General features: G+C 37.4%; 1 protein-coding gene across 2 annotated transcripts in view; it reads left to right on the top strand.

Annotated features, from left to right (window-relative positions):
- Positions 1-25,260, top strand: part of GALNT16 (polypeptide N-acetylgalactosaminyltransferase 16) — a 193,068-nt gene that overhangs the window by 137,413 nt on the left and 30,395 nt on the right. For both annotated transcript variants that reach the window (XM_081937755.1, XM_081937754.1), the window contains exons 4-10: positions 275-342; positions 5,599-5,664; positions 8,573-8,694; positions 16,537-16,624; positions 19,353-19,437; positions 21,018-21,121; positions 23,072-23,198. In XM_081937755.1, the coding sequence (XP_081793881.1) occupies positions 275-342; positions 5,599-5,664; positions 8,573-8,694; positions 16,537-16,624; positions 19,353-19,437; positions 21,018-21,121; positions 23,072-23,198 (660 nt within the window). The remainder of the gene's footprint in view (positions 1-274; positions 343-5,598; positions 5,665-8,572; positions 8,695-16,536; positions 16,625-19,352; positions 19,438-21,017; positions 21,122-23,071; positions 23,199-25,260) is intronic.

Genomic DNA, 25,260 nt, shown 5'->3' with positions numbered 1-25,260 from the left:
GCTAATTGTTTTAAATGGTTTATTTAAGATTTTAATTCAGGAATGTAACAAAAATAAATTTAAGGGTAGGCATTTAAAACAGTACTGTACATAGGATCCAGGCTATCTAAGCTGTCTCATCTAGGTTGCCGTTTTTGACTCTTACTGTGTTTTGGAAATAACTTTTTGGGAGAAGAAAATTTTAGTGGTAAACTGAGGGCAGTCAATGCATGGAAAACTGCTTTCAATTAATGCTGGATTTGGTTATTGCTGATTTTTAAATTATTTTTTACAGTGTTCTAAATCGCACTCCTGCAAATTTGATTCAGGAAATAATTTTAGTGGATGATTTCAGCTTGGATCGTAAGTATTACTTTTTTCCCCTTTGTTATATTATATTTTCTTTATGTTATATTATGTTTATTCTCCTTCCTTCCTTCCTTCCTTCCTTCCTTCCTTCCTTCCTTCCTTCCTTCCTTCCTTCCCTCCCTCCCTCCCTCCCTGATGTTTCATCTCATTTTTATTTTTTTGGGGAAAAAGAACTAATTGGAAAAGAAGTAATTTTTTTCTTTTTGGAGGGGGGGGGGAGCAGCTGTGTAAGAAAAAAAGAAAGAAAAAAATTGCATTTCCCCACACCTTTTCAGAGAGACAATCCTAACCATAAAGTTAGACTGTTCTATTAGATTTCATTAACTATCAATTGAGGGCCATCATCATAAGGATAGCAAGTAGCGTGCACAGCTAGAATTCCCAATTACATAAGCTTAAGACAAAGAAAATAATGCATGCTATATTGTGCTTCTCGTAGATGAGAGTTGTTCTTGCTGAGGTTTTTATAGAGCTGAATTATCCCAGAGCAATAAAGTAGGATTCTATTGCAAAATTCATTATCCTTCCACCAGGAACCTCGAGCAAGAGCATACTGCTTACTCCCGCATTGCAGATGGACTTTTTAGTGGTTTTCCCCTAAATTTTAGAATATATGGCTAAAATAATTTAGAGCCTCAGCCAATGAAAACAATTTTGGTAACCAAATTCAGCAAGGCATTGAAGATATCATGAACAATTGCATCTGTAATTTTTTAAAAAAAACTTCAAATAGCAGCTTGGGGCAGGGAGCATGATTATTTTTGTTAGAGTCCTAGGATCAGCTTATCCCAATCCCCTCATGATAAAGAACATTAACTCATTCCTCCCCTATTGTATTTTTGGATGAAAATCACCCATCACCAAACCCTTAATAATTGTGAAAGCAAAAGTTGTATTGTGAGTTTTTCTTCTTATTAAAAAAATATATTTTGGTGGAAAAGGCAATTCTCTTTGGGAATTCCTTGGAATTCCATGGATGGAATGGCATAAATGCTCCCTTTCCATACAGTAATATCTTAACAAATTCAGATGGGTGTGGGAAATGGCTTTCCCTATTATTAAATATCTCTGTGCCTGATTTAGAAACACATTGTGTTATGGTTGCTGTGTGTAAGACCTGGGAGCTCACTGATCTGAAGAACAATGGAAAGTTGAGGTTACCACTGTGAAAAGAGTGATGACCTTAAGAATTATTTTATGTAGGTGGGAAGAACGTAATACTTTGAACGTTAAAATGGATTCAAGAATTAATCTTTGAAATGCATTTAAATCATAGAAAGGAGAAGATGGAGCATTATGCTTTGATATGGTTTAGGTTTAATACAATCTTAAAGAGGCTGTACCTTGTTATTCAGATTTTTTTCCCCTTTTTCCCTCTTTTTTGGTTTTCCCCCCAGCTTATTATCATTCTTTTTTTATCACCATATGTTTTATTTCCATCTGTTAATTTCACAAATTTAAAATGAAATTAAATCAAAAGAGATACATAGCCAATATTTGGAAATATGCATGGTATCCCATCGGTGGTTGGGAGCCAGACAAGGCTAACAATTTGGGATTAAAAAATAAAATCAAAAGAAATCCAGTTTAAAAATATGTGTGCTTGCCTGAGAATGTCTAGATGAAGAACAGTTTATTACATAATGTAAATACAAAATAGATATATTCAACTCACATGGTTCAATTCCTTTACAAATCACAAGGTAGCAATAAATAGATAGCTGGGGGTATCCATCCTGCATCACTCCTGAATTCAACTGTAAAGAATAACACAGCAGAACGAGAGACTCAATAGCAAAAACACCACTGCCTTGCACATCTAATCCATTTTCCTTTCTCATGCGAACAGTCATGGCAAGAATCTATTTGTACTCTCACTTTGGGCTTCACATTTTAAATCACATCTTTTTTGAAAAATGTCTTTCGGTGTATGATAAAACAAGATATTTCTCAAGAGGCTTGAAGAATTCTTGTCACTTCCCTCATTTATTATAGAATGTCATAAAACATCTCATCAGATTTCTTATCTCAAATCTTAATTTTCTTGTTGCATGTTGCTGCATTGTTTACCGTCCATGGATGTCTCATTGTTTCAGATATACAGTAGTCACTGGATAAACGATGTCATTATTTATAAAACATCTTATCTAAACAGATAGTGAACAAGCCTTCCGATTTTTCACCTTCTCTGCTGACTTTCAACATATGGTATCCCATATGTTCTTTAAGAATTTTTAGGGTATCAAGGAAGGGGGATCTCAGCTGAACACTGTTGAGAACAATATACTCATGGGAACAACATTTCAGACAGTGGGAACTGTATAAATGGAATTGGTCCAGGAGATAGTTGCTAAGTAAAGTATTTGGCTGGTGGCCTTTGTACTTTTGCAGGATATCAGAGTTGTACAGAGATGATATAAACCTGTGATGGTGAACCTATGGGATGCGGAGCCCTCTCTGTGGGCACGCGAGCTGTTGCCCAGCTCAGCTCTACCACGCATGTGCTTGCGCCTCCTGCCGGCCAGCTGATTTTTGGGTCTCTGCCACGCATGTGGGAGTCATGCATGGGGGGAAGGAGGGGTCGCACGCATGTGGGGGGGCATGTGGGGGGTACAGCACCCCCCTGTGGCCCATCTTTGGTCCCAGAAGGCTTAAGGGAGGCCTGCTAGGCCCAAAATGAGGCATGGGGGGGTTGTGCGCATGCACATGGGGGTATCATGTGCATGTGTGCAGGAGTGGGGGACCATGGGGGGGGCTGTGTGCGCATGCGCAGGGGGGCGGGACACATTGCATTATGGGTGTGGGCATGCAAGGAGAAAAAGGTTAGCCATCACTGATATAAACAGGTTTACAAAATATAGAAAAGAACATGTACCTGTGGCTCATGCTGAGGGGTTACGAGTGATCAACACGAGGAAACAAGATTCATCTGATATTTCTTGATCCAGAGACAAACATACACAATGTTGAATTCATTCTCTGTGATAGTGAGTCTGCTTCATTTGCAATATCCTAGCTTTATAGAATAAGTCAGACTGAGCCAAATGAAAGGGAGACAAAAGAACAATCCAATGAATTTGGAATGAAAGCTAATCCAGCTTGTTAAGAGTCATCTTCCAAGTCTATTGTGTACATTGTGTATTGGAATGTAGAATATTACCTCAGATTACTCAATAATCACTTACCTGATTCTTCATTGTCATTTACAAATTAAAACGTGTGTCTAAGACCCTGACATATAACACCTGACAGATTCTGCTCCATAATCCCTCTAAGCCATTTTAAAATTTGTTATTATTTTCATTTCTGCAGTCTTTGGAAAACAGAACTGAGACAACACGAGCCACTCAGTGTGTGCATTCTCTTTCACTCTCTCTCCATTTGACCAACAAAAGAGTGCAAAAAACTATCAGTCGGTGCCAAATCTTAGGTTTCTCCAGGTCCTGGAGCAACAATATCCTTTCAAACCCCATTTCTTGGAAAAAAGGGGGAAAATAAAATAAACTGATATCTTTCTCCTTCCATTTCCCTAGACCTTTTTACGTGCATTTATCTATCTCTAGCAAAAGCATGTACATCTGAACAGTTCTTATAAGAAGAGTTAGCTGTAAAATTGCCAAGAAAAGTTTCTTCTTTTGTTGCTTGAAGAAAAAAAATATTGCTAGCTGAGATGCTGAAAAGAGAGCATGCTATCTTTTTATATTGCTATGGGTCAATGGTATCTGTGCTGGTTCTCACACTATGTGCTGGTTTACACTTTCTTCCAGCCTTCTATACTTTCTTTTTGTTGTTTTCAGTTCCTTTCTCAAGTAATTAAAGCCTTGTGAATTAGTACTGGCCATGCAATCACAGACAGATTTTGTTCTTTAGTTTGTTCCCATTTAGCAGCTCTAAATGGTGGTAGATTAAGGTTTACTCTGTATTCTTCTTTTCTTATTAGTTACATCATCCTCACAGACAATGTCCTGGAACGGAAATATGTAAGGAAAACCTGTTTCCATAGTCTCAAAAAGCTGCAGATAGATATTGGCTAGCACATCCTCTGTTCACTTTTTTGATGCCTCTTTTCTTGTTCAGTCCAACTTGATGTTCTTTCAATTTGGAGGAATTTCAAGAGGCAGAATGACATATTATATGAAGCAAACTCTGAAGTTCTAACACAGGGATCTTGCTGACAATTACAAAGGGCAACATAAGAGATTGGGACAGGAACTTAAATATTTCCTCCATCTCTTGATTTTCTCCAGCCCTTCTTTCTTCCTTCTTTTTCAGAGTGCTTCCTTTTAAGCTTGGAGACGACTGAAGGTTTTTTAAAAAGGAAGGTAATTAAGGATAAATCAGCTCATTCATTTTTCATTACAAGTGACTTTTACACATTAAGGAATTGGTGTGCTTTGTAAACATATATAGCTGCATATATATAGCTGCATATATGAGCTGCAATGTTGCAGAAGCAAGTTATATTTGAGGTCTGCCTATATTATGACTCACAAAGTGTTAATAAAATGGTAGGAAATTGTGTCATTGGTTTTTAAACAGTCAGATGAGCTCCAAGTCTTCAATAAGGAGAATTTAGGATCACCTGTGCTCCTGAGATGGCAGGCTGCCCACTCCAGATCAAAGATGTTTGACATCAAACAATGCATAATAGTATCATCTAGTAGCTATCATCTTACAGAACATTATAAGCTTTGCAAGGCACCCACAATCGAGACGGAATTGTATCAGAGAAAATATGAAAGGAGAAGTATTATTTTTTTCCCATTCAGTTGATTTTGCTCTGAATCTTTCATCTTTTTTTTTCCAAGTGCATTTAATGAACTGGACATTTCTTATCTTACAAATATAACCCCAGAGGAATAAAAACACCGTAATGAAAGGGAAATGCAGGTGAAAATTGGTTTGCAAGGGAAAGATTTAAGCACCTTCTTCTCATTCACTCTTACTGATAATAGCACTTTATGATGGCTGTTAGGCATCTTTTTATACTTACACACAGTTGTAATATAATATATGGAGTCTACCTTACTGTCTCAAAGAGATTGTTCATGAAAAAAGGAGATGACAGGTTAAATGAAACCTATCAGAGATACTTTAAGCAACAGAATTATTTACCCTGGAATCACCAGATTGATTGATACCATAAATTGAAAACAAAATGAGAACATGGGACAAATTAATTGCAGCTTTCTGTCTGTGCCGAATGAACTAGGCATTTCAGCCAACTGGATTTTCCTCCCTTTTCTTTAGCTGAAGACTGCCAGCTACTTACCAGAATCCCAAAAGTCAAGTGTCTACGCAATGGACGCCGAGAAGGTGAGCATGACAAAGTTTGTAGAAAGCATATACCATTACGAGGTCCTAATGGAAATACAAATTAAGGCTTGTTGCAGAAAGAATATGGAATTATGTCTTCTGAACTGAGCATGCTCCTTTGCTAAATCTAGTTTTTTTTTTAAAAAAAAACCTGGAGATGTTAAGATTTTTGACTCTCATTGTCAGGCCAACGGGAAAATTCCAGATCAAAGGATCTTTAGAAGATAGGGTTGAGATTAAGGGATTATACTCAGATGTACTGAAAAGGAGGGAATATGAACATTTCCAGAACTTTGTATAATAGATCAAGTATCATGAGCATAAACCACTCTGTACTGCCTGAATGGAGTTTTAATGCATTAACTCTCTTCTCTCATAAATCTCAAGTTGCAACCTGAGTGCAAAACTCCTGCAACATTGTTTAGGTGAGAACAAGAAATAAAATTGATAGTTTTCAGCATTGGAATTACAGTCTACTCCAAAATTTCATACAACCAGTTAACTACAGTGGTTTCCACCAAGGTCCTCTGTTCCAGCGGGAACAGAGGTTTAATCCTATTGGTCGAAGGGTCTGACAGCTCCCTATAAAAGAGTTGCTGTCAGACTCAACCTTCGCTGGATTGTTCTCACTTGTTGTACTTAATAAAGAGCTGTTGTTACCGTTAAGCCTGTGTGTGCCTATCCATTACCCAATCGAACACAACCTATCCTGGCATTTGTAAGCATGGTAACGCCCAAAAGCAGTGCTTGTTAATATTCCCAGTTCATTTTGCTAAACCAGAAAAATACAGAATACCAAATAACAAAGAATCATAGGGGCTACATCCCGGGTAATTTTGCTAGATAACAACTGACATAATTGAAAGACTTAAAAGACAGTTGACGGTTAGGAATATAGTTTAGTTATAGAGTAGAGCTCTACTGTTCAATAAAACTCTGGCTCATCAATCTGTCTGGGATACAGGTTGCTGTCTTATCTAGCAGAGCTGATTTAGAATTAATATTATTTGAGTCAAATTATGCAGATGCCAAATATGGATAACAGGGACCAACTAGATCAGGAATTAAAGTATTCTCCTAAGGTTTCTCAAATGAGAATAAAAGAAGTGGAACCTGAGCACTTCAGAAAAATAAAATTTTCTCAAGAAATCCTAACTAAATATCCAGATTCTCCTTATACTCAAAGCAATTAACATTCCCCTTGATATCCTTCAAAGCTTCCCCAATCCCCAAGAGCAGATTAGTGGGGGTTATATGTAGGGAAGGAATTACTATAGAGCACTTCCTTTAGTAGAACACGTCTTGTGAATAGAGACAGCTGCATTTCACCTTTGTAAAACATGTCAGGTTGGTTAAAAAAGATGAGAAGAAAAGACTAGGAGATAAAAAACAAGGAAATAATTTAAATGCAGAAAGGAAGTTATTATTAGCAGTCGGGTTCTATCTAGGTTCAATAGAATTCAGTTCTCTTGGGAAATTCCTAGGCCTTGTGGAAAAGAAAACATTAAAGGAAATATAGTGAAAATGATGTGGAGGAACAAGAACTGAATACAACATACAAGTAGAGGTATTCAGAGGAAGGAGAAGGGAGATTCAGTAATGTGTAAAGGAAGTAAGGAAGAGTGTTTCCTATGTACTAAGGTAGTTGTAGATTTAGGTATATGAAGAAAGATCTTCAGGTAGGCGTAAAAGGAGCCATTATTTAAGAAAAAAATCAGTCCCCCCCAAAAAAAAAATTAGAGCAGGAGGAAGTTTGTGGTATAATCAATAGATTATACAATGGGCTTTGGCTTAGTAGACAATGCATTGATATTTTATTATTACACTACAGTGGAATTAACAATGTTCTATAATCTCCAAAAGTGCCATAGAAGATGTTCCGACCCCCTCTTCGTACACCAAAGCAATCCAAGACAAGAATACTACTAGATGATTTATTCACAGTAAATTAACACACTGACTAGACCTTGGCAGCAATCCAGACTTCCAAGATAAGAAACAGACATGAGAGCTTCTCCAGCGTTGGTAATTAAGTTGAATCCTGCAACCAGCCTCCTCACAAAGTCTCTCCTTATATACTATCTTGAGAGGAGCCTAATTACAACCACCTGGGTCCAATTATCTTCTGTATCTGCATAGTTGTTCTCTACGTCTATCAGCCCTCTGTTGCCGCGCGTCCAGAACCACCTCCCTTGTCGCCTCCCCACTGCTCCAAGCCATGACGTCAGGAGCACACTCCCTTTGGCTTTCACCACTGCTCCATGCCTCAGGCTCCTCCTGGTGGCCAACCAGCCTCTCTGATCCCTGCTCGGAGTCGGAACCCTGTCCAGGGTCCTCCACATCTTCCAGAGCCGAGTCATAGGGCCCCTCGCTGTCGGAGTCTGTTTGCAGCTCCAATGGCTCCTGCTGGGTCACAACAGAAGGTGAACAACTGAGCCAGGCATGTACAAACAAAATATGATTCGTGTTGATCAGTAAAATGGAAACAATTACATTTTGGTATACAGCAGTGATTTCAACCTTAGCAACCTTATGATATGTGCACTTCAACATCAACATTAACATCAGACCAATAATCAAGAAGTAAACAATACCTCAATCGAGAAACAGCCAAACAAGCTAACAATAAACAGTCCAATCAAAGAAACACTGAGACCATTCCCACCAACACTGGCAGCGCAAGCCACTAGAATATAAATTGAGAGCAAACCCCACTCTCTGTTAGTACTGATGATGGTACCACGTTTGGATAATGAAATGTCTGCAAGAAAACTACCAAGTTCAGAGAGCATCAAAGACCCCTTTATTTAAACTCTGAACTACAAACGTTCTCCTTTATCAATTCTTTGATTCATTTACCAAATAATTTGGTTTCTTTTCTCTTCATTTTCTTGCCTCTCCATTTCAGGTCTAATTCGCTCCCGAGTACGAGGTGCTGATACAGCAACAGCTGATATTCTCACCTTCCTGGATAGCCACTGTGAAGTGAACAGTGAATGGTTGCAGCCAATGCTTCAGAGAGTAAAAGAGGTGAGCATGTTTTCCTTATCTCTAGTCCACGTTTTTTGCTTTCAGTTAACCAGAGTCATGTCAGGTTCTTTGGCTGTTGCCTAAGACCAAAAGTGATTTTACCAAGCAAAGTTCTCAGAGTTTTTTTTTTTAGCAAGATTCATTGAAATAAAAGGAATCACATTGCAAGGATTCCAGCTGTTAAACCATTTTCAATTTATAGCTGATATATCTTTCTATATATTAGGGCTTTCTGATTTTCTTTGCAGCAAACTTTGTTTTCTTTGCTCAATAAGTGGAAGCTTGCTTACATAAGAGGCACCATAACTTTTATCAGTTTGGAATTGACTTTTAAACCTAAAAGTGTTACAAACAGAAATGAGGCATTCTAGTGACTTTCTTCTCTTTGATGCATTCCTTATCTTGCTGCAATTGTTGCTCCCACTATATAGCAAGGTCCATGGTCTCAAAACTGTGAAGATAACCAATATGAAGTTCAATTTCCTATGTTGTAGAATAAAGTTCTCATGGAAGGAAAACTGGAAACCATGAACTCTTCTTTCATATATACAGTTGACAGAAAGGCAGTGGTAATATATTGGGAAAGAACCAATTTTTAATCCTGCTTCGCATTTGGACAGAAGCTAAGTTCATGGAAGATGCAGGTTTTCCCTCCATAGAGAAGTCACGACTGTTCCAGAAAAAATAGGAAGCCATAAACAGAAAGTAAACCCCACTCCTTTCTAGCACTGATGATGTTACCATGTTTGGTAATGAAACATCTGCAAGAAAATAACCAAGCTCAGACAACCCCAAATATCCCACAAGTAGGAATTTATTTTCCACTTGTTTGGTACTTTTTAATTGATAAATATACCTCACAGAAGCAAAGATGGCTGAAGGGCAAGAATGCTGAGAACTGAGATCTTGGGGGTACTGAAATCTGGAGTGTGCTGGAGAAAGACCTGGTAAAGTTTTGAGTCTAGAGCAGTGTTTCTCAACCTTGGCAATTTTAAGATGTGTGGACTTCAACTCCCAGAGTTGAAGAAGAAAGTAGACAATGTAGGACAGGGGTGTCCAAACTTGGGAACTTTAAGACTTGTGGACTTCAACTCCCAGAATTCCCCAGCCAGCTATGCTGGCTGGGGAATTCTGGGAGTTGAAGTCCACAAGTCTTAAAGTTCCCAAGTTTGGACACCCCTGACGTAGGACAACCGGGACAGTTGAATCATTATTGAACTGACAAAAACAAGCAGTGCTAATTGAGAATGTATAGCTATCATGCAGGTAAAGAGTATACAATCCAAGATAAAAGGGGAAGTGTATTCCAAGTGACTCATGCATCTGTAATCTCCAAAAGATAGGCAAAAGGTCTCCCTGATTGTATGAATTAGGAGGCTAAGAAAATACTGTTTAAAGAAATTGACAATGAAAAGTAAAAGTGGAGTCTGTATGTTATTTGACCTCTGTCTTCCAAGCTAAGAGAAATGCTGAAAACTATGTAAATAAGTAAGTTTTATAGAAAACTACCCAGGATGTAGATTAAGTTAGGTATAAGGATAGGATCAAGTTATAATATACTAGGTAATCTTTAAGTTTTACTGTACAATATATCTATGAAGCAATAAGTAGAATAAGCAATAAGGATGAAACCTACTGTATGTCTACTTGTTTCCCCTTCCTCTGCCTGAATTATCCAAAGTGAATCCATTACAGTGCTGTGTAAAGTGAACATGGAAAGAAGGAGTTAACCTTGAAGCAAAAGAGGAAAAAGAAGACTAAATGATACAGCTGAGTAGGCAGTTCTCATTCTGGATGTGCCAAGGGGTCAGGAAAAAGGTGTGATCTACAATAGCAGCGATAGGTAGGCTGATCTTCCTGCCAGCTATAATGCCTATACAGTCTTTTTTAGAAAGAACCTTCCTAGATATTTAACAAGGCCCAAGAGACAGGTGGGAGGAACTGGTAGGGATGCAAATTGCAGATATGTTCAGCTTAGTGCCAAGAGGGGAAGAAGGTGAAATGTCTGAGATGGATATTTGAAACCCTCAGCTTAATAAATCCTCCCCCTCAGCAGCCTATAAATGTCTGATTTATATTTGTTCATAAAATCATGTTGCTGAACGGAGCAACAATAGTGACATCTACCCCTATACAAAAGGAGTTGCACAAGGCAGCTTTGTGGTAGAGAAGAAGATTGCTCCAATTTGTCCTATCATTATGTAAGAATAGATGGCAGGATGAGAAGTGAAAGACTTACCTTTATTGCAGGTAAGTAGAGAATGAGGCTTGGTCTTGGATGTTTGGTAAATTCAGTGTCAACCATTGTGAGTTCATCAGGTGTGTCGATATACTGTTTTTTAAAAAGCCAGTCATTCATCTCCTTAAGAAAATGTGTTCTTCAATCAGGGCACTAAGGATTTTTAACATGTTTAATTACCAGGATTTTTCTTTCTTCCTTTTCTTTATAATGATGGGAGCTAAGACAGATATAAATTAATAGGTTACTCAAGTGCTACACTTAATCTTAGCTAAAGAGCCAAAAAGGGATTAATGGGTTAAATATTAATCCATTAATAATAACCCAAATTAATGGAGATATAGATATCTCCAAACCTTTGCATTTGTCCTTGTGTTCAGATCCCAGGAGAATGTCTGCACACAATCCTTGCATTGAAGAGTTTCAAGTTACGTTTTTTAAGATATTTTTTTCCTACACATAATGTTTAAGGCCATTATTTCTCAGGTTGGTCTCTATTATACACCATATCAATTAGCACTGAGATCTTTTGCTGCTTATCAGTACCTTACCAGTGCTTTCTTTAGCCTAGGTTAACATCTGGCAAAGTTAGTGAAATTGAATCAGCCTAGAAAAATAGATAAATACCTCCTTCTAGTCCTTTGCTCATTCTTTGGTTGATATAATCCCAAATTGAGCTATGGAAAAATAACTACAGTAGAAGTATTTAAATTGTATTCATGGATTTCAAATGCTTAATCCTTATTTTTTACTTACAAGCACTCAGGCTAAGCAATGTTATTAGACCAACTGAAGTGGTAAACAAATGCTGCAAAGTAAACTCTATTGGAGTTTCAATAAAGCTTGAACTTTCTCCTGAGTTTTTTCTTTATTGACTATATATTCTAGAGACGTTTAATTCTTTTAATTCCACCCTAGATTCCATTACATGTCCTCATCAAACTTTGTGGTGGCATAAATGTTAACATCAAAGGAAATCCCCCAAAGAAAAGTTAACAAGAGAAATATAAAAAGAAAGCACACTATTGAACTATGTACAAACAGTATTTTTATTTTTAAAGGGGCTTTTGTTGAGGAAATGTAATTTTTAAAAGCCTGTGTAAGCCCCCCAAAATGAAAGCATTAAGAAAAATGGAGTTGAAGCCATGGAAAAAAATAGCTACAGAAAATGGATGGTCTACAAAAAGACTTACTGTAAAATGGTGCAACTGTAAAAGTGATTATCTTTTCTGTGGATTAAGAAAACCAAAAGCCCACTAAACAGGTTTGCCTAACCAGAATTACCACTCCACTGATGCTGACAGAAAAGCTTACCAGACTTATATTGATCATCATGTGTGTAGTAATACATTCTACTGCCATCCTCTTGCAAAGATTTTTTTTTGAACATGAAGAAATAATAACCACATATTTTTGCCTCTTCCTATATTTCTCTAAGGGATGTGGTGGCTAAAATGCTGAGCTTGTCGATCAGAAAGGTCAGCAGTTCGATGGTTCGAATCTCTAGTGCCGCGTAATGGAATGAGCTCCCGTTACTTTTTTTTTTCTTAAGTTTTTTTTATTGTTTTAATTAAACACACACACAAAACATTCTTCATTACATCTTCCAGAAAGCATGTCGATTGGTTAAAAATAAATATCGTGCATTACTACCACAATCATTCTTTATACTTCATTCATATTGGATTATATATTTTAAATGAAAAATCTTTATATGCCATCAATGTACCATCACTCTCATTTAACTATATTTGTTTAAATGTGCTTTTATCTAGAATCATTTGTATTTAAGGACACAACCACATACTGGCATTCGTTAGCTATTTCTATAAATTTCAGGCTTATATCCAATTGCTTTCACCAATGCCAACCCATATAAAATCATTAAACATTATCCATTAACATTTCGTTATTATTATTGTAGTTATCTAACATCTTTATAATAAATCTAGACAAAAATTTATTACTAGAATTTATAAGTACCCAGGAAAGATTACATCTTTATAACAAAATCTAAACGAATATAATTAATGAATCTTTTCCCCAGGTCCCATATTATAGTTTATATCTAAATTGTAGTAAAATTTATAGGTACCCAGAAAGAATTACATCGTCATAACAAAATCCAAACTAAAAAATATTAATAAAATTGATAAGTCTTTTTCCCAGGTCCCAATTTACAGTTTATATCCAAATTGTTATCACTAATTAGAGTTGTTATTTCACTATTATTATCATAATGAATTATCTGTTAATGAATAAACATTTTAAAAAGAACAAGAACATTCTATAAGCATCTACAAAATCCTACTTATTAATCACCAAAGATTAACTAAGTTTTTAATTATCAGCATTCATTGTCAACCTGTGTCTATCCAGTAACAAAACACTCTTATCTCTTTAGCCAGTCGTTGCATCAATTCTCTTATTAATTTCTTTATAGAGTTCTTAAAGACTTCTCTCCACACTTTTTTGCTCAAAAAGTCTTTCAAGTAGTCTCGTTGCCCTTCAACTGGAATTGACATTAACATATCTTTGATTATCAGCCGTCTTTCCAAAGCTGCTTCTCCTCCTAGTTCCATCATCAAATCCTTATATTGAGAAGAAGGATAGAGCTCCAAATAATCAAATTCACTTTTCCATATCTTTCCATTTTCACTCATAGGTGCTTCATTAGTAAGTTCATCTATTATCTTGCCTTTATCTTCTATATCTTCTATATCTTTATTCTCTTCTTTAGTTTTAGGAGCTCCAATATCTTCCACTTTTTCTGCGCATAGCAATAATTTATCCAGCTTCTTTCCAAATCTCTCGAATCCTTCCAATATATTTTGAAGTCCATCCCAAACATCTTGTAAGCTTGGGGTTTTCTCATCTGTATATGAATACATATTTCCAAAAGGAGAAAAAAAGATCTAAACTCCACTGCCACTTTCGCCTTCAATATCTCTTTAATGTATAAAAATGCCTTTATTTTGAATTTACTTAAGCACAAGTTTCTTCTAGTTTTTTCAGAGGAGGGGGGTTCTATCTTTTCTTTGCCTTTCCTTGCCCAAAATATTTCTCACAGACACTGTAGAAAGACAGTCCATGTCCTTGAGTTGTTATCAGTTTCCATAAACAAGCTGCAAACCCAAATAGGGATCACCTTTGGTGGGAAGGTAACAGTGTTGACCACGGAGACGTCTTTGGACAGCGCTGGCTCTTCATCTTTGAAACGGAGATGAGCACTGCCCCCTAGAGTCAGGAACAACTAGCACATATGTGCGAGGGGAACCTTTACCTATATTTCTCTGTTCTTTCTATTTTGCACTCAACCAGTTGCATCCAAACCTGACAGAGTTTTTTTATATCTCTCCCCAGAATGCTGAAGAACTTACTCATTAGTAAATTCTCTGACAGAAGAAAGTTACACCTTGCTGTGTTGATTAGTTTTTTACAAGGAAACTTTCCAGAGTATCTTAGTGACACTCATAAGAATATAAATGCTATTTTTGCACCACAGAAAGGGCTTGTGAATTATCACTTAAAATTGGGCTGTTTATCCATGAATAGACAGACCTCATGATTATACTTTTTCTGCTAAAAAAAAGCAATAGAATTTCTGATTATATTGTATAATTATAAATTCAGTGTAGCTTCTGATATTATCATTTCTGAAACATGAAAAAAAACGAAGAGACAAGACTGAATTTGCAAAGACAAAATCTGGAGTTAGGGCCTTCATTAGGGACCTACCTAAAATATATTGAAAAACAGCAAGATTCACAATTTTGGATTTCCACAATTTTTCATTCAATGACCTGGATGAAAAATGGGCCTATCACACATTTCCTGGGACTAATTATATTTTTATATTTTTTCAGTGTTGGGGGAAACTTGGTATTTTTGCCATTATTTTAATAATGGGCATTTCCATGAAGTATTAACCCCAGTCCTAGATCAGCTCTACACCTCTGTCCCAGAGGTGGGTTCCTACCGGTTTGAACTGGTTTGGCCGAATAGGTACTAACATGGCTACCCATGCCTCCTAACTGGTTCTATCAATGGCGCCATAGGTGCCGCCATCTTGTTTTTTGCTTTTGTGCATGCGCAGAAGCAATTTTTTCACTACTGTGCATACGTGTGCGCCTGAAATGCGTCCCTGAGCGAATCAGCAGTAAAAGAATCTGGAACTGACCCCTGCTCATCTCTCTTCAACTGTGCAGAAGTGCTGTTGGGAAGCTGATTTTTAGCTGTAATACTGGAGCTTGAAGGCAAGCCATTTTACCATTAGATGGAATTTGTGGCTTGGCTCTTTATGTCACTCTTCAGCTTCAGAAATCCTGGCTTCATTGGGTCTTGTTCTGTCCCCCTTAGCCCTGTTGAAACAAACAGGAATAATATTGACAAGGTTCTGTCAATTTCTTTTGCTTTTCACCTATGCACCAGCTTCTCCCAAACTGCCGGGCTGGCTGGTTTTTTAATTTCTTTCCCATTCCTTTATTATAGTGTGAGGGGAAAGGATTTTATTGCTGCAGGACATGCTGGGGAGGGGGCATAGATTGATGCTCTTTGCTTCTCAGCCTCCTTGAATCAGCAGATGAATAAACAGTGATGGAAAGAAGAAACGGTGGCAGGATATAAATGCCCTTATGTGGAATTTATTTGTGGAAATTGCAATAGTTTTTATGAGTTCCCTGCTTCAAAGTTGTAGGAAATAGCTTTATGACATTTGGTAATCAATTCCAGCAGCTATAAAAAAGGGGGAGGGATGTGAGTTGGCTGACTGAAATGACACCAGCTATTCTTGACAGATATGCCATAGATATGGGTGCAAAAATACTTAGGTGTTGTGGACATACCCTTGGGTATGTTAGAGATACACGAATCCTATGAGACGAGATGAGTAATTGGTTATTATTGACTATCTTAATGAACAACTTGAAAAAAACAAGCACGAGGAAGTATTTTAATCAGCATATAGCTCAAGTGTAAAATTGGGAGATTTCTCCACAAAAAACTAGCATGAGGGGAAAGCAACCTGAGATGATTTGCACTATAAATTCCTGCCTATTGGTAACTGGCATCAATGGGAATTATAGTTTTAAAAAATACTTGAACAGAAGCAGGCTTTCTACTCTCCATTGGCAACACTTTTCCTAGACCAGGGGTGTCCAAACTTGGGAACTTTAAGACTTGTGGACTTCAACTCCCAGAATCCCCCAGCCAGCATGGCTGGCTGGGGAATTCTGGGAGTTGCAGTCCACAAGTCTTAAACGTTCCCAAGTTTGGGCACCCCTGTCCTAGACGATTGCAAGAAGTAACATTAACAGCATCTGAGAGTCCATCTGATCAATACAACTTTGAAACGGTGTGCTGTACTTTAATGCCTGAAAGTGGAGAACAATAATTGCACTGTGAAAGTTTCACTCTTCGCATTGAAAAAAAACGCTGTTGGGTATGGGAATATCAATTTAAAAATCTGGAGGTAACAAAGGAAAGCAATGCACTGCGGATTCCTTTTCCTTCTACCATTTTCATCTTGACACCCTCTTAAAAACATTACATTCCTCTTAGGGAAAAAAAACCCCAACATTCCTTCTTTTTCCGTACTTTTTCAGGATTATACTCGGGTGGTGAGTCCTATCATTGATGTCATCAGCTTGGACAATTTTGCCTATCTAGCAGCATCAGCAGATTTGAGAGGAGGTAGGTAAGAATAAATTGATTCTGCAATATGATATTTTCTGGGTCTTTATCACTGAGAATCAGCCCCATGACAGATTCCTTTTATCTCTTGAGGGACTTCCAGATAAGTAGTCCAAAGATAATGTGCAAATATTCTGCTGTGTGCTTGTGAAATGATTTTCTGTGGGACAAGAAGAGACAGACAATCAGTTAGATGAATGTATGAGAGGTATAAATAGAAGGTAGCATAATCTGGTCCATATACAATTCTCTGAACAAGACAGGGTGATGATACAATATTGGAAGCACCACTGATATTAAATGGCATTAAACGTATACTTTCCTCGGCTGTTAAAATTGATCTAGCTTATAGGTTTGTAGGAGTCATAACAGCTGTAGCTTTCAACAGGCTGTAGAGAATGTAGCCTTACAAGAAATCACAGTTTGCACAGCTTCCTGATCCAGTCACTGTTGCATCTGTTTTTCCTGCTGCTGCTGCTCTTTTATTCACTTCTTTTCCATATCATAAAAACAGTAATGTAAGAAAAAGAACATTTCAATAGGAACGCATGACAAAGGCCATTACATAAAAAAGAAGCTGAGTGCTACGATAATTTCTTTATTTGTAAGAAAATATGATAAAGCAAGCATTTTATTCCAATAATATTAATATCGTGACATTTAAAATTCATTACAAATGCAACATAATAAATCATTAAAAAGCGGTGTCATTTGGCCAATAATAAACCATAGGAACGTGGTAGCTCAGCGGCTACGATGATGAGCTTGTCGATCAGAAAGGTCAGCAGTTCAGTGGTTCGAATCCCTAGCGCTGCGTAACAGAGTGAGCTCCCGTTACTTGTCCCAGCTTCTGCCAACCTAGCAGTTTGAAAGCATGTAAAAATGCAAGTAGAAAAAATAGGGACCACCTTTGGTGGGAAGGTAACAGCGTTCCATGCACCTTTGGCATTTAGTCATGCCGGGGACATGACCACAGAGACGTCTTTGGAAAGCACTGGTTCTTTGGCTTTGAAACAGAGATGAGCACCACTCCCTAGAGTCAGGAATAACTAGCACATATGTGCAAGGGGAACTTTTACCTTTACCCTTTAAACTAGAGTCAAATATACTAAAAATTAAATGCATTTCTTGGTAAAATTTAGAGCAGAGTATTAATAATTACTAGTTCCACCCTCAAAAGTCCTAGCTGCACAAAAGGACAGCATCACATTTCTAACCATAAATGACTTCCAAGATCTTGCTGCTCCCTTGGGGCACCTCTGTAAGCCACCTAAAGCAACAGAATTGGATGGGTCTGCTCAATCTCTTTACATACATGCTAGAATGTAGCATCTAAGATGTTCCTACTGGTTTTCCAGATAAGATATTATTCCTCAATATATTGCACAACCATTCCCATTTCTTTCAATACTTTTAATAGTCTTGGTCGGTAAGACTATATGTGCCCATATTCCTTACTTTTTTCCTCCTCCTCTTCCTCCTCCTCCTCATCTTGTCATGTTATGAATACTGTCTTTTTGTCAAAGAGATTGATACTTGATCTTTCTCAAAGGATGGCAAATTCTTGGGCAAGCAACCTCCTTGCTGTTGCATGGACAATGTCCATGAATACAGCCTGATTTCAGTTATATTTCAGCTATATACATAAGTCAATGGGGATAAATAGTTAATGTGTTATAAGAATACCAAAAAGGGTTCAAAAAGGGTGAAAGCTTTCACTCCGGGAATTAGATTTTGCCCACAAGAGATAACAGTTTTACATAGGGCTAAATTAGGCTCACCTTTGATCTATCATGGGAATATGAAAACCCAGGCAATTGCTCTCTTATGTCTTCGTAGACCTCCAAGAAAAAGAGTTGCAGAGAAAGAGCCACCAACAAGTAATAATACCACAAGACTAAGCACATTTCTCAGTAGCACACAAAACCTTCAGCTGACCACTAAAACAACCATAAAGTAGTCAAGGAAGAAAACAAAATATTGAAGAAAACTATGCCAGAAAACTGCCTTCTGTGCATCATGCGAGCCAGATTTCACACTGCCAGAATAAAGCACTTGTGCAGATTAGACTCAGATGCAACGGTCAGCTCCACTGTGCTGGATTGCAGGAAATCCAAGCACTCAGTCTTTTTCCTAAAAGAATTGCTGTGCCTCAAGCACATTTTTTAATTTTTGAAACCTCCCTCGCTGTTCTTTATTTCCTTTTGCAAAGGCACCTTTGTCTTTCAGTTCTGCCATTCTCACCTGCATGCATCTTTTGCCAGCCACGGCCTTCCCACCAGATATACTCGATTTGCAACACTTGTAAGTCAGATGGCATTTTTATGTGGTGCACATGGGGAAAAGCCAATTATAATAAACAGAGACAGTTTGTTCCCGGAAATACATGTCATCCCATTGAGAGTACTGATTAATGTCTCATAACTTTGGCAGCCAATGAGGCATAGGACAACCTGAGTAGAAAGCTAAAGCACTAATGATTGCCTTTCTTTCTGGGAACCAATATAGGAAGTTTGGAATGTTACCGAGCACAGATAAATACCAGTGAGTGGACCTACTCTGATTCTTTAAAGCCAGGCTGATCATTTGTATAGGACTATCCTATAGAAGGCCTTTTCTGCTCTGGAATCATATGTATATAAATAAAAATGCCGAATTGTCATGTTATTCTAGTTAACCTTTAAGTCTGGATACAAGGTTCTATGTGTTTTTATGTTCTACATTTTAGGATTTGACTGGAGTCTTCATTTTAAATGGGAACAGATTCCCATTGAGCAAAAGTTGTCCCGGACAGACCCTACCCAATCTATTAGGTAAATTCTTTCATGCAAGTTCCTCTTGGAATCCCAGTTTAGATGTAAGCTTTCATCTTTTATCTAATATAAGAAGTGGTCTCACTGGTTGATGTAACCACGAGGAACATTCAGAAGTTTTGTTTACATTACTTATGAGATGCAATAAGTCTCTTTTGCTCCTGAAAGATGTTAATATTCTTGACAACTACTTGAGATTCTGTCTGGTGGTCCCACTGCACTGCTATAATAACAGCAAGATATTGGTTATTGTATAATTGTGTATGGCTTTTACAGATTGTACTTGTTTGATATGGGAAATTTTACTGTGTTTGAAAAAATATATGCATTTAACTGATCTTTTCCCAGGCTGTATATAAGCTACAAATTGGAATAGAATCTACCTTCTATTTCCAACACAAGAGTTTCCCCTCAAGATTTAGACAAATTCATCAACTCGGGGCTTTTGTGTTGACTTGCACATTCACTGGCTTGTGGACCGTGTTCTATGTAAAGCATAGTGGAAATTGTAGATAAGGACCATGAAGTCTAGCTAAGTTTAGGGTTTCCTTGAACAGTAAGAATATGTTGTAAGTATATTCAAATAGCAATAACACCTAGCCCTACATGTATGTAAATTGTGTTTCAAATAGGTTTATATATGGTAGGATTAGAATTTCTAACTTGAGAAAATGTAGCATAGAAGTATAGCACTCTCAGTTTCTGCAGTCCAAATATAAAGGATCTTTTAGCCAATTCTGTTTTTTGCTGGTCAACTTTGCAAACATGGAGTACTCTGACCTAGTGTTTTGGGTAGTGGATATAAGTGGAAGTGATCTGTTCTCCCCTTAGAAGAGGTCTCCTCCTTCTCATAGAATTCACTAGCAAGGAAAGGAAGCAGTATTTCTTTATGTCCCCAATGCGCATGTGGAAAATTGGGACCCATCCTTCAGTTCATTTTCACTTGACTTGTTAATTACTTTAACTGGCCAGGAACAAGTTGTGAGACTGCATGATTTTCTCAAATTTCATCCCCTTTGATGGAGACTGTTCGGTTTCCATTAGCTACAGGTGCCTATAAATGAGCCACACTGAATACTAAAAGGTCTTCTCTGCATAATTAAAATGATTTTTAAAATTCCAACCTTTTCCCCAAAATCTCATTAAAGAAAAACTAAGTGATCATTATATATACTGGTATTTAAAACCAGAAGTTGGGGGGATTTGCAAAATAAAAATTTGTAGTATTGTGATCTAAGCCCTGCACTTTTTGTACATTCATTCACATTGCATGCACATACACAATGAGTGGTGTTAGGATCACAACACTATGCCTGCGTCTTGCAATTTTTGACACCTCCTTGCCAGTTATTTAAGTACAGAGTAGACATTTTTGTAAAACGATCATGAAACTATTGCTGACCTACAGCTTTTTCATGATACACAATCATAAGAAAGTGATTGTTTTCCAATTATTTTACTTGTTTTTCTAAAGTATTTTATACAGACTGTGTTGCTTACAAATGTAGAAGAGTTCTGTTTTTCACTCTAGCATTTTTTATTTATAACCTTTCGCATTTCCTCATTGTCATTTTTACTAGAACACCTGTCATAGCAGGAGGAATCTTTGTTATCAATAAATCTTGGTTTAACCATCTTGGAAAGTACGACACACAGATGGATATCTGGGGAGGAGAAAACTTTGGTAAGTTACTACTTTGATTTGACTTTATGCAACCTTCTCTTTTTTCACAAATCAACTCCGAAATCCTGGACACATAATATAATATTTTCTCCTGACTGGAAGTACTGAAAACTCAGACTTTATTCAGGATCTTCTTGCATAGAGATAGAATCTCTTTCTTGTCACCAGGCAGTGCTGCCTTCTCAGCAGATCTTTGGCTAAGTCAACATTTCCTATACATTCGTAAATGACACTCTGGCAATATCTGCATTATTTGATATATCCTAGATATCTCCTGTGGGTTTATTTACTGATAAGGTCCACAAGAAAATACTTTTGAAAATGTAAATTAAGAGTTACGTTAAATATTTCACTTACTAAGATTGCATTTTGTCCTAGTAGTGTTAGATGAAACTAAAAACATGGAAGAAGGAAATGCACTATTACTGAAAGATATCTAGGAACTTTACAACCCTAACCCTAATATTTTGAACTGGGGAAATATGGACCTGGGTACAAGTCTAATTTAGATATAATAAAATCTAGTTAAAACCATTCAAATAAAAGAAGATAGAACAGCACGAACAGACAAATAGTTCCAAGAGAAATTCATTAAAAGCAGATTATGAAATAAGCTTTGTTGAAATGAAAGCACTTACTTTCTTGTTGAAAGCTAACCACATTCCTCAGCAAATGCCTCTGGATTTCTATATTATGCAGCTTCTACAAAGAAGTGGTAAATATTATGATCACCAACTATACATCTGAAGGTGTGATCTACAAGACACATGAATGTGCAATAAAAGGGTGAATTTGATAGAGAGCTGGGGAACCTGTTCCTTCCACTTATTGGATTCCCCCTCTTCTGTCACCTTCAGTTTTTAATTTGTTTTGCAGCAGCTTTTCTGCTGTTTTCTTTGTACCCCCAAATCAGTAAACAACAGTGAACTTCCATGTTTGCAGGATCACTGTTTTTCTGAGATTCAAATGAGTTTTTACCATCAAAGCCTTGGTAGTCCTCTGATCCTTTTAATAAAAAAAAATGAGCTTCATTCTGGGGCAGTAAAATCTCTGAAAGTACAGATCAGGGGATTGGGATGCTTCAGTTTGAATAAACAGGATGCGGCTGTGTCTCAGAATCTAGATTGCCAAATGATGAATTCTTAGGAGAGCTTAGGATCCTACAGTAAGAGCATGCCAAAAGATTTCAGCTTCAGCCTGTAACAGATAAAAACCACAGGGACTTCAGATGTTATGAAAAGAGATGTATTCTGCCACAGATTTAGGAGCTCATTATGCTTTAGGTGATGGCCAGTCTTTGCCACTTTCCTATAATACTGCTCAGATACTAGGAATCTACAGACTTTAAAGAGCATGAAACTTGATTACTGCACATCCCTAAGCACTGATTAGAGTCGATTACATGTTTCTCTAGAATTCTGATGATTTTTATTCAGGTTTTCAGTTTCATTGATACATACAGCTGAACTCTTTTGCTTGGGACTGCATAGGTCTTTGTAATTACTTAATTTCGTCAGTGCCATTAAGACCTCACATTTTTCTGTCTCTTATTTTGTACTTGCACATGGAGCTGCCTCCTCTTCCACTCTAAATTTTTATGGATTTTCTTCTTTATGTGAGGAGAATCTTCCTCTGATAGACAGTCTTTTAAAAATCAAATCAAATCAAATAACAACATTATTCTCTGGGAGCTTTCAGCAAGATTCCCTTTTAAAAGCCTCCATCACTCTGCCCCAAATTATGCTGATCTGGTATGTGGAAACAGGAGAAAGGTTACAACTGAGGAAGAGCAGGATTTTCCCTCTCCTCATACAAAACTTTTATTAAATTTCTTCTCTTTTCATAATCCAATTGTGCCTCTGCTACTAGCAGTTCCATGTCTACTTGCACATTAAGTAGATGGTTATTCTTTGTTTCACCTCATATTCTCTTTCCTTGGATGTTTTCTAGAGCTTTCTTTCCGTGTCTGGATGTGTGGAGGTAGCTTGGAGATTGTCCCCTGCAGTCGAGTGGGTCACGTTTTCAGAAAACGACATCCATATGACTTCCCTGAGGGCAATGCATTAACCTATATCAAGTAGGAATGGCTTAATTCTTGATTCCACTTCAGTGAACAGGAGGATGGAGGGGCTTTCTTTAGTTCTCAGTGAAGTATGGTGTATGGTCAGAGATCTCTCTGTGTGTTTTACTTACTTATTTGTTAGATTTTTTAAAAATCCTGTATTTATTACTTTATAAGTAATACAGAGTGGCAAATATTCATAATACTCCGTTCTCCTCCTATTTTCCCCACAAGGGTGGGGTGGGCTGAGAGAGATAGAGACTGGACTACTGTCATCCAGCCAGCTCTCATGAGTAAAATTACAACTCATAGTCTGGCCTCTTCTAGGCCAGAATCTTAAACTCCCCCCCTCTCCCCCCTTTCTCTCCATTTTATTAATTTTATTAGTAGAATTTTACTAATTAGGCCATACTCTGGGATATGAATATAAACTCAAAAAATGTTTGAGTTAGCTGACTAATCTTAACCAAATTAATATTGTCCTTTCTGTTTTAATAACACAAGTTTGCAAAGAGAGCTTCCCTGATGGTTAGAAAATATTTTTTTTAAAAAAACTGTGACCCAATTATTTTTGTGGAGACTGTACTTTGGGATTTGGAGACTTGCTTAACCATTGTGTACTTGGAAGAAATACGGAATTCTGTAATTAAATAGCAGTTCAAAAATGATGATATGGATTTGATACTGAGCTTCATTTAATGTAAAAATACCATATCCAAAATTAGGATTTATAATGAGGGAGTACAGATGTTCATATCCGTGCATAGATATAAGACCTAAAGTCTAGAACAGTGGGTGTCAATCTTCCTAATGTCGTGACCCTTTATTACAGTTCTCATGTTGTGGTGACCCCCAACCATAAAATTATTTTATGTTTTCTGTATTTTTTCAAAAATATGTGTTTTCCGATGGTCTTAGGCGATCCCTGTGAAAGGGTTGTTCAACCCACAAAGGGGTCCCCAACCCACAGGTTGAGAACCACTGGTCTAGAATATTACACAAATAATATCATTACAGATCTCATTTACTGCTATGAACTATCTGAAAAATAATGACTACTGATATTTATGGCAGCAGTCATTATTAAGTGCATTAGGTAACCATACACACACCTAAATACACACACACATGTTGCACTTTCCCTACTTTCTATTAGTAAAGTCCAAAAATAAGACCAGATAATAAGTCAACACAACCATTGTTCTCATGTTGCAGTCAATTAGGACCACTGACAAACAACCCTTCAGAGCCCTCCTTGGTGTAAGATGCCTCAAAGTTTATCAAACCTGCTACATAATTGGCATTGCTTACAAACCAAAGTAGGCAAGAAGGTTAAGAGGCTATAACTGAAACACCTAGATCTTTCTTATGTGCAACAGAGCTGTGGTTATTATGATAGCAATAGATAAAGAATTCCTTAGTTGCCATGGCCACAATATGTTTGCTTTTCTCCATGTTAAGAATACTGCTGAAAAGTGCTTGGCTATTAGAGTTAAATAATCTTTAATGACAGATTCTAACATTATGTGAGTAGTATGCATGTGCAACAGGATGGTTTATTTCTTTAAACTTTTTCTGCAACCTATCAAAACTTGGTTAGCTGTATTCCTTAGTCCCCCTAGAAAGACTTAGAGCCATGATGGTGAACCTATGGCATGCGTGCTGAAAGTGGTATGCAGAGCCATCTCTCTGGGCATGCGAGCTGTCAACCGTTTCTCTTCCAGGTTCTGGCACTCTGGCCAGCTGGTCTTCACGTGCATGAGAGCACCAGAAACTAGATGAGCAGCTGTCCAGTGTGCATGCGTGCCCCAGGGAGATAATCCTCTGGTTTCCAGAACGCGCATGCGCATCAACCAGCTGATCTTTGTTCATGCATGCCAGAAACGGGAAGACTAGGTAGCTGGTGCACATGTGCACACCAGAAATTGGAATATCATCTTCCTGGTGCAGCAGGTGGATGCTCTTCCAGTTTCTGGCATGCACACGCTCCTTTTTCAGCCCTCGGTGCCAAAAAGATTCGCCATCACTGACTTAGAGTGCACAAGAGTCTGTCAGAAATGATTCTACTCTAAGTTAA

Source organism: Natrix helvetica, assembly GCF_964273705.1.
Source record: "Natrix helvetica genome assembly, chromosome: 1".
Lineage (NCBI taxonomy): Eukaryota > Metazoa > Chordata > Lepidosauria > Squamata > Natricidae > Natrix > Natrix helvetica.
Note: the sequence above shows the minus strand (reverse complement) of the source record. Positions and strands in the feature narration are given on the sequence as shown.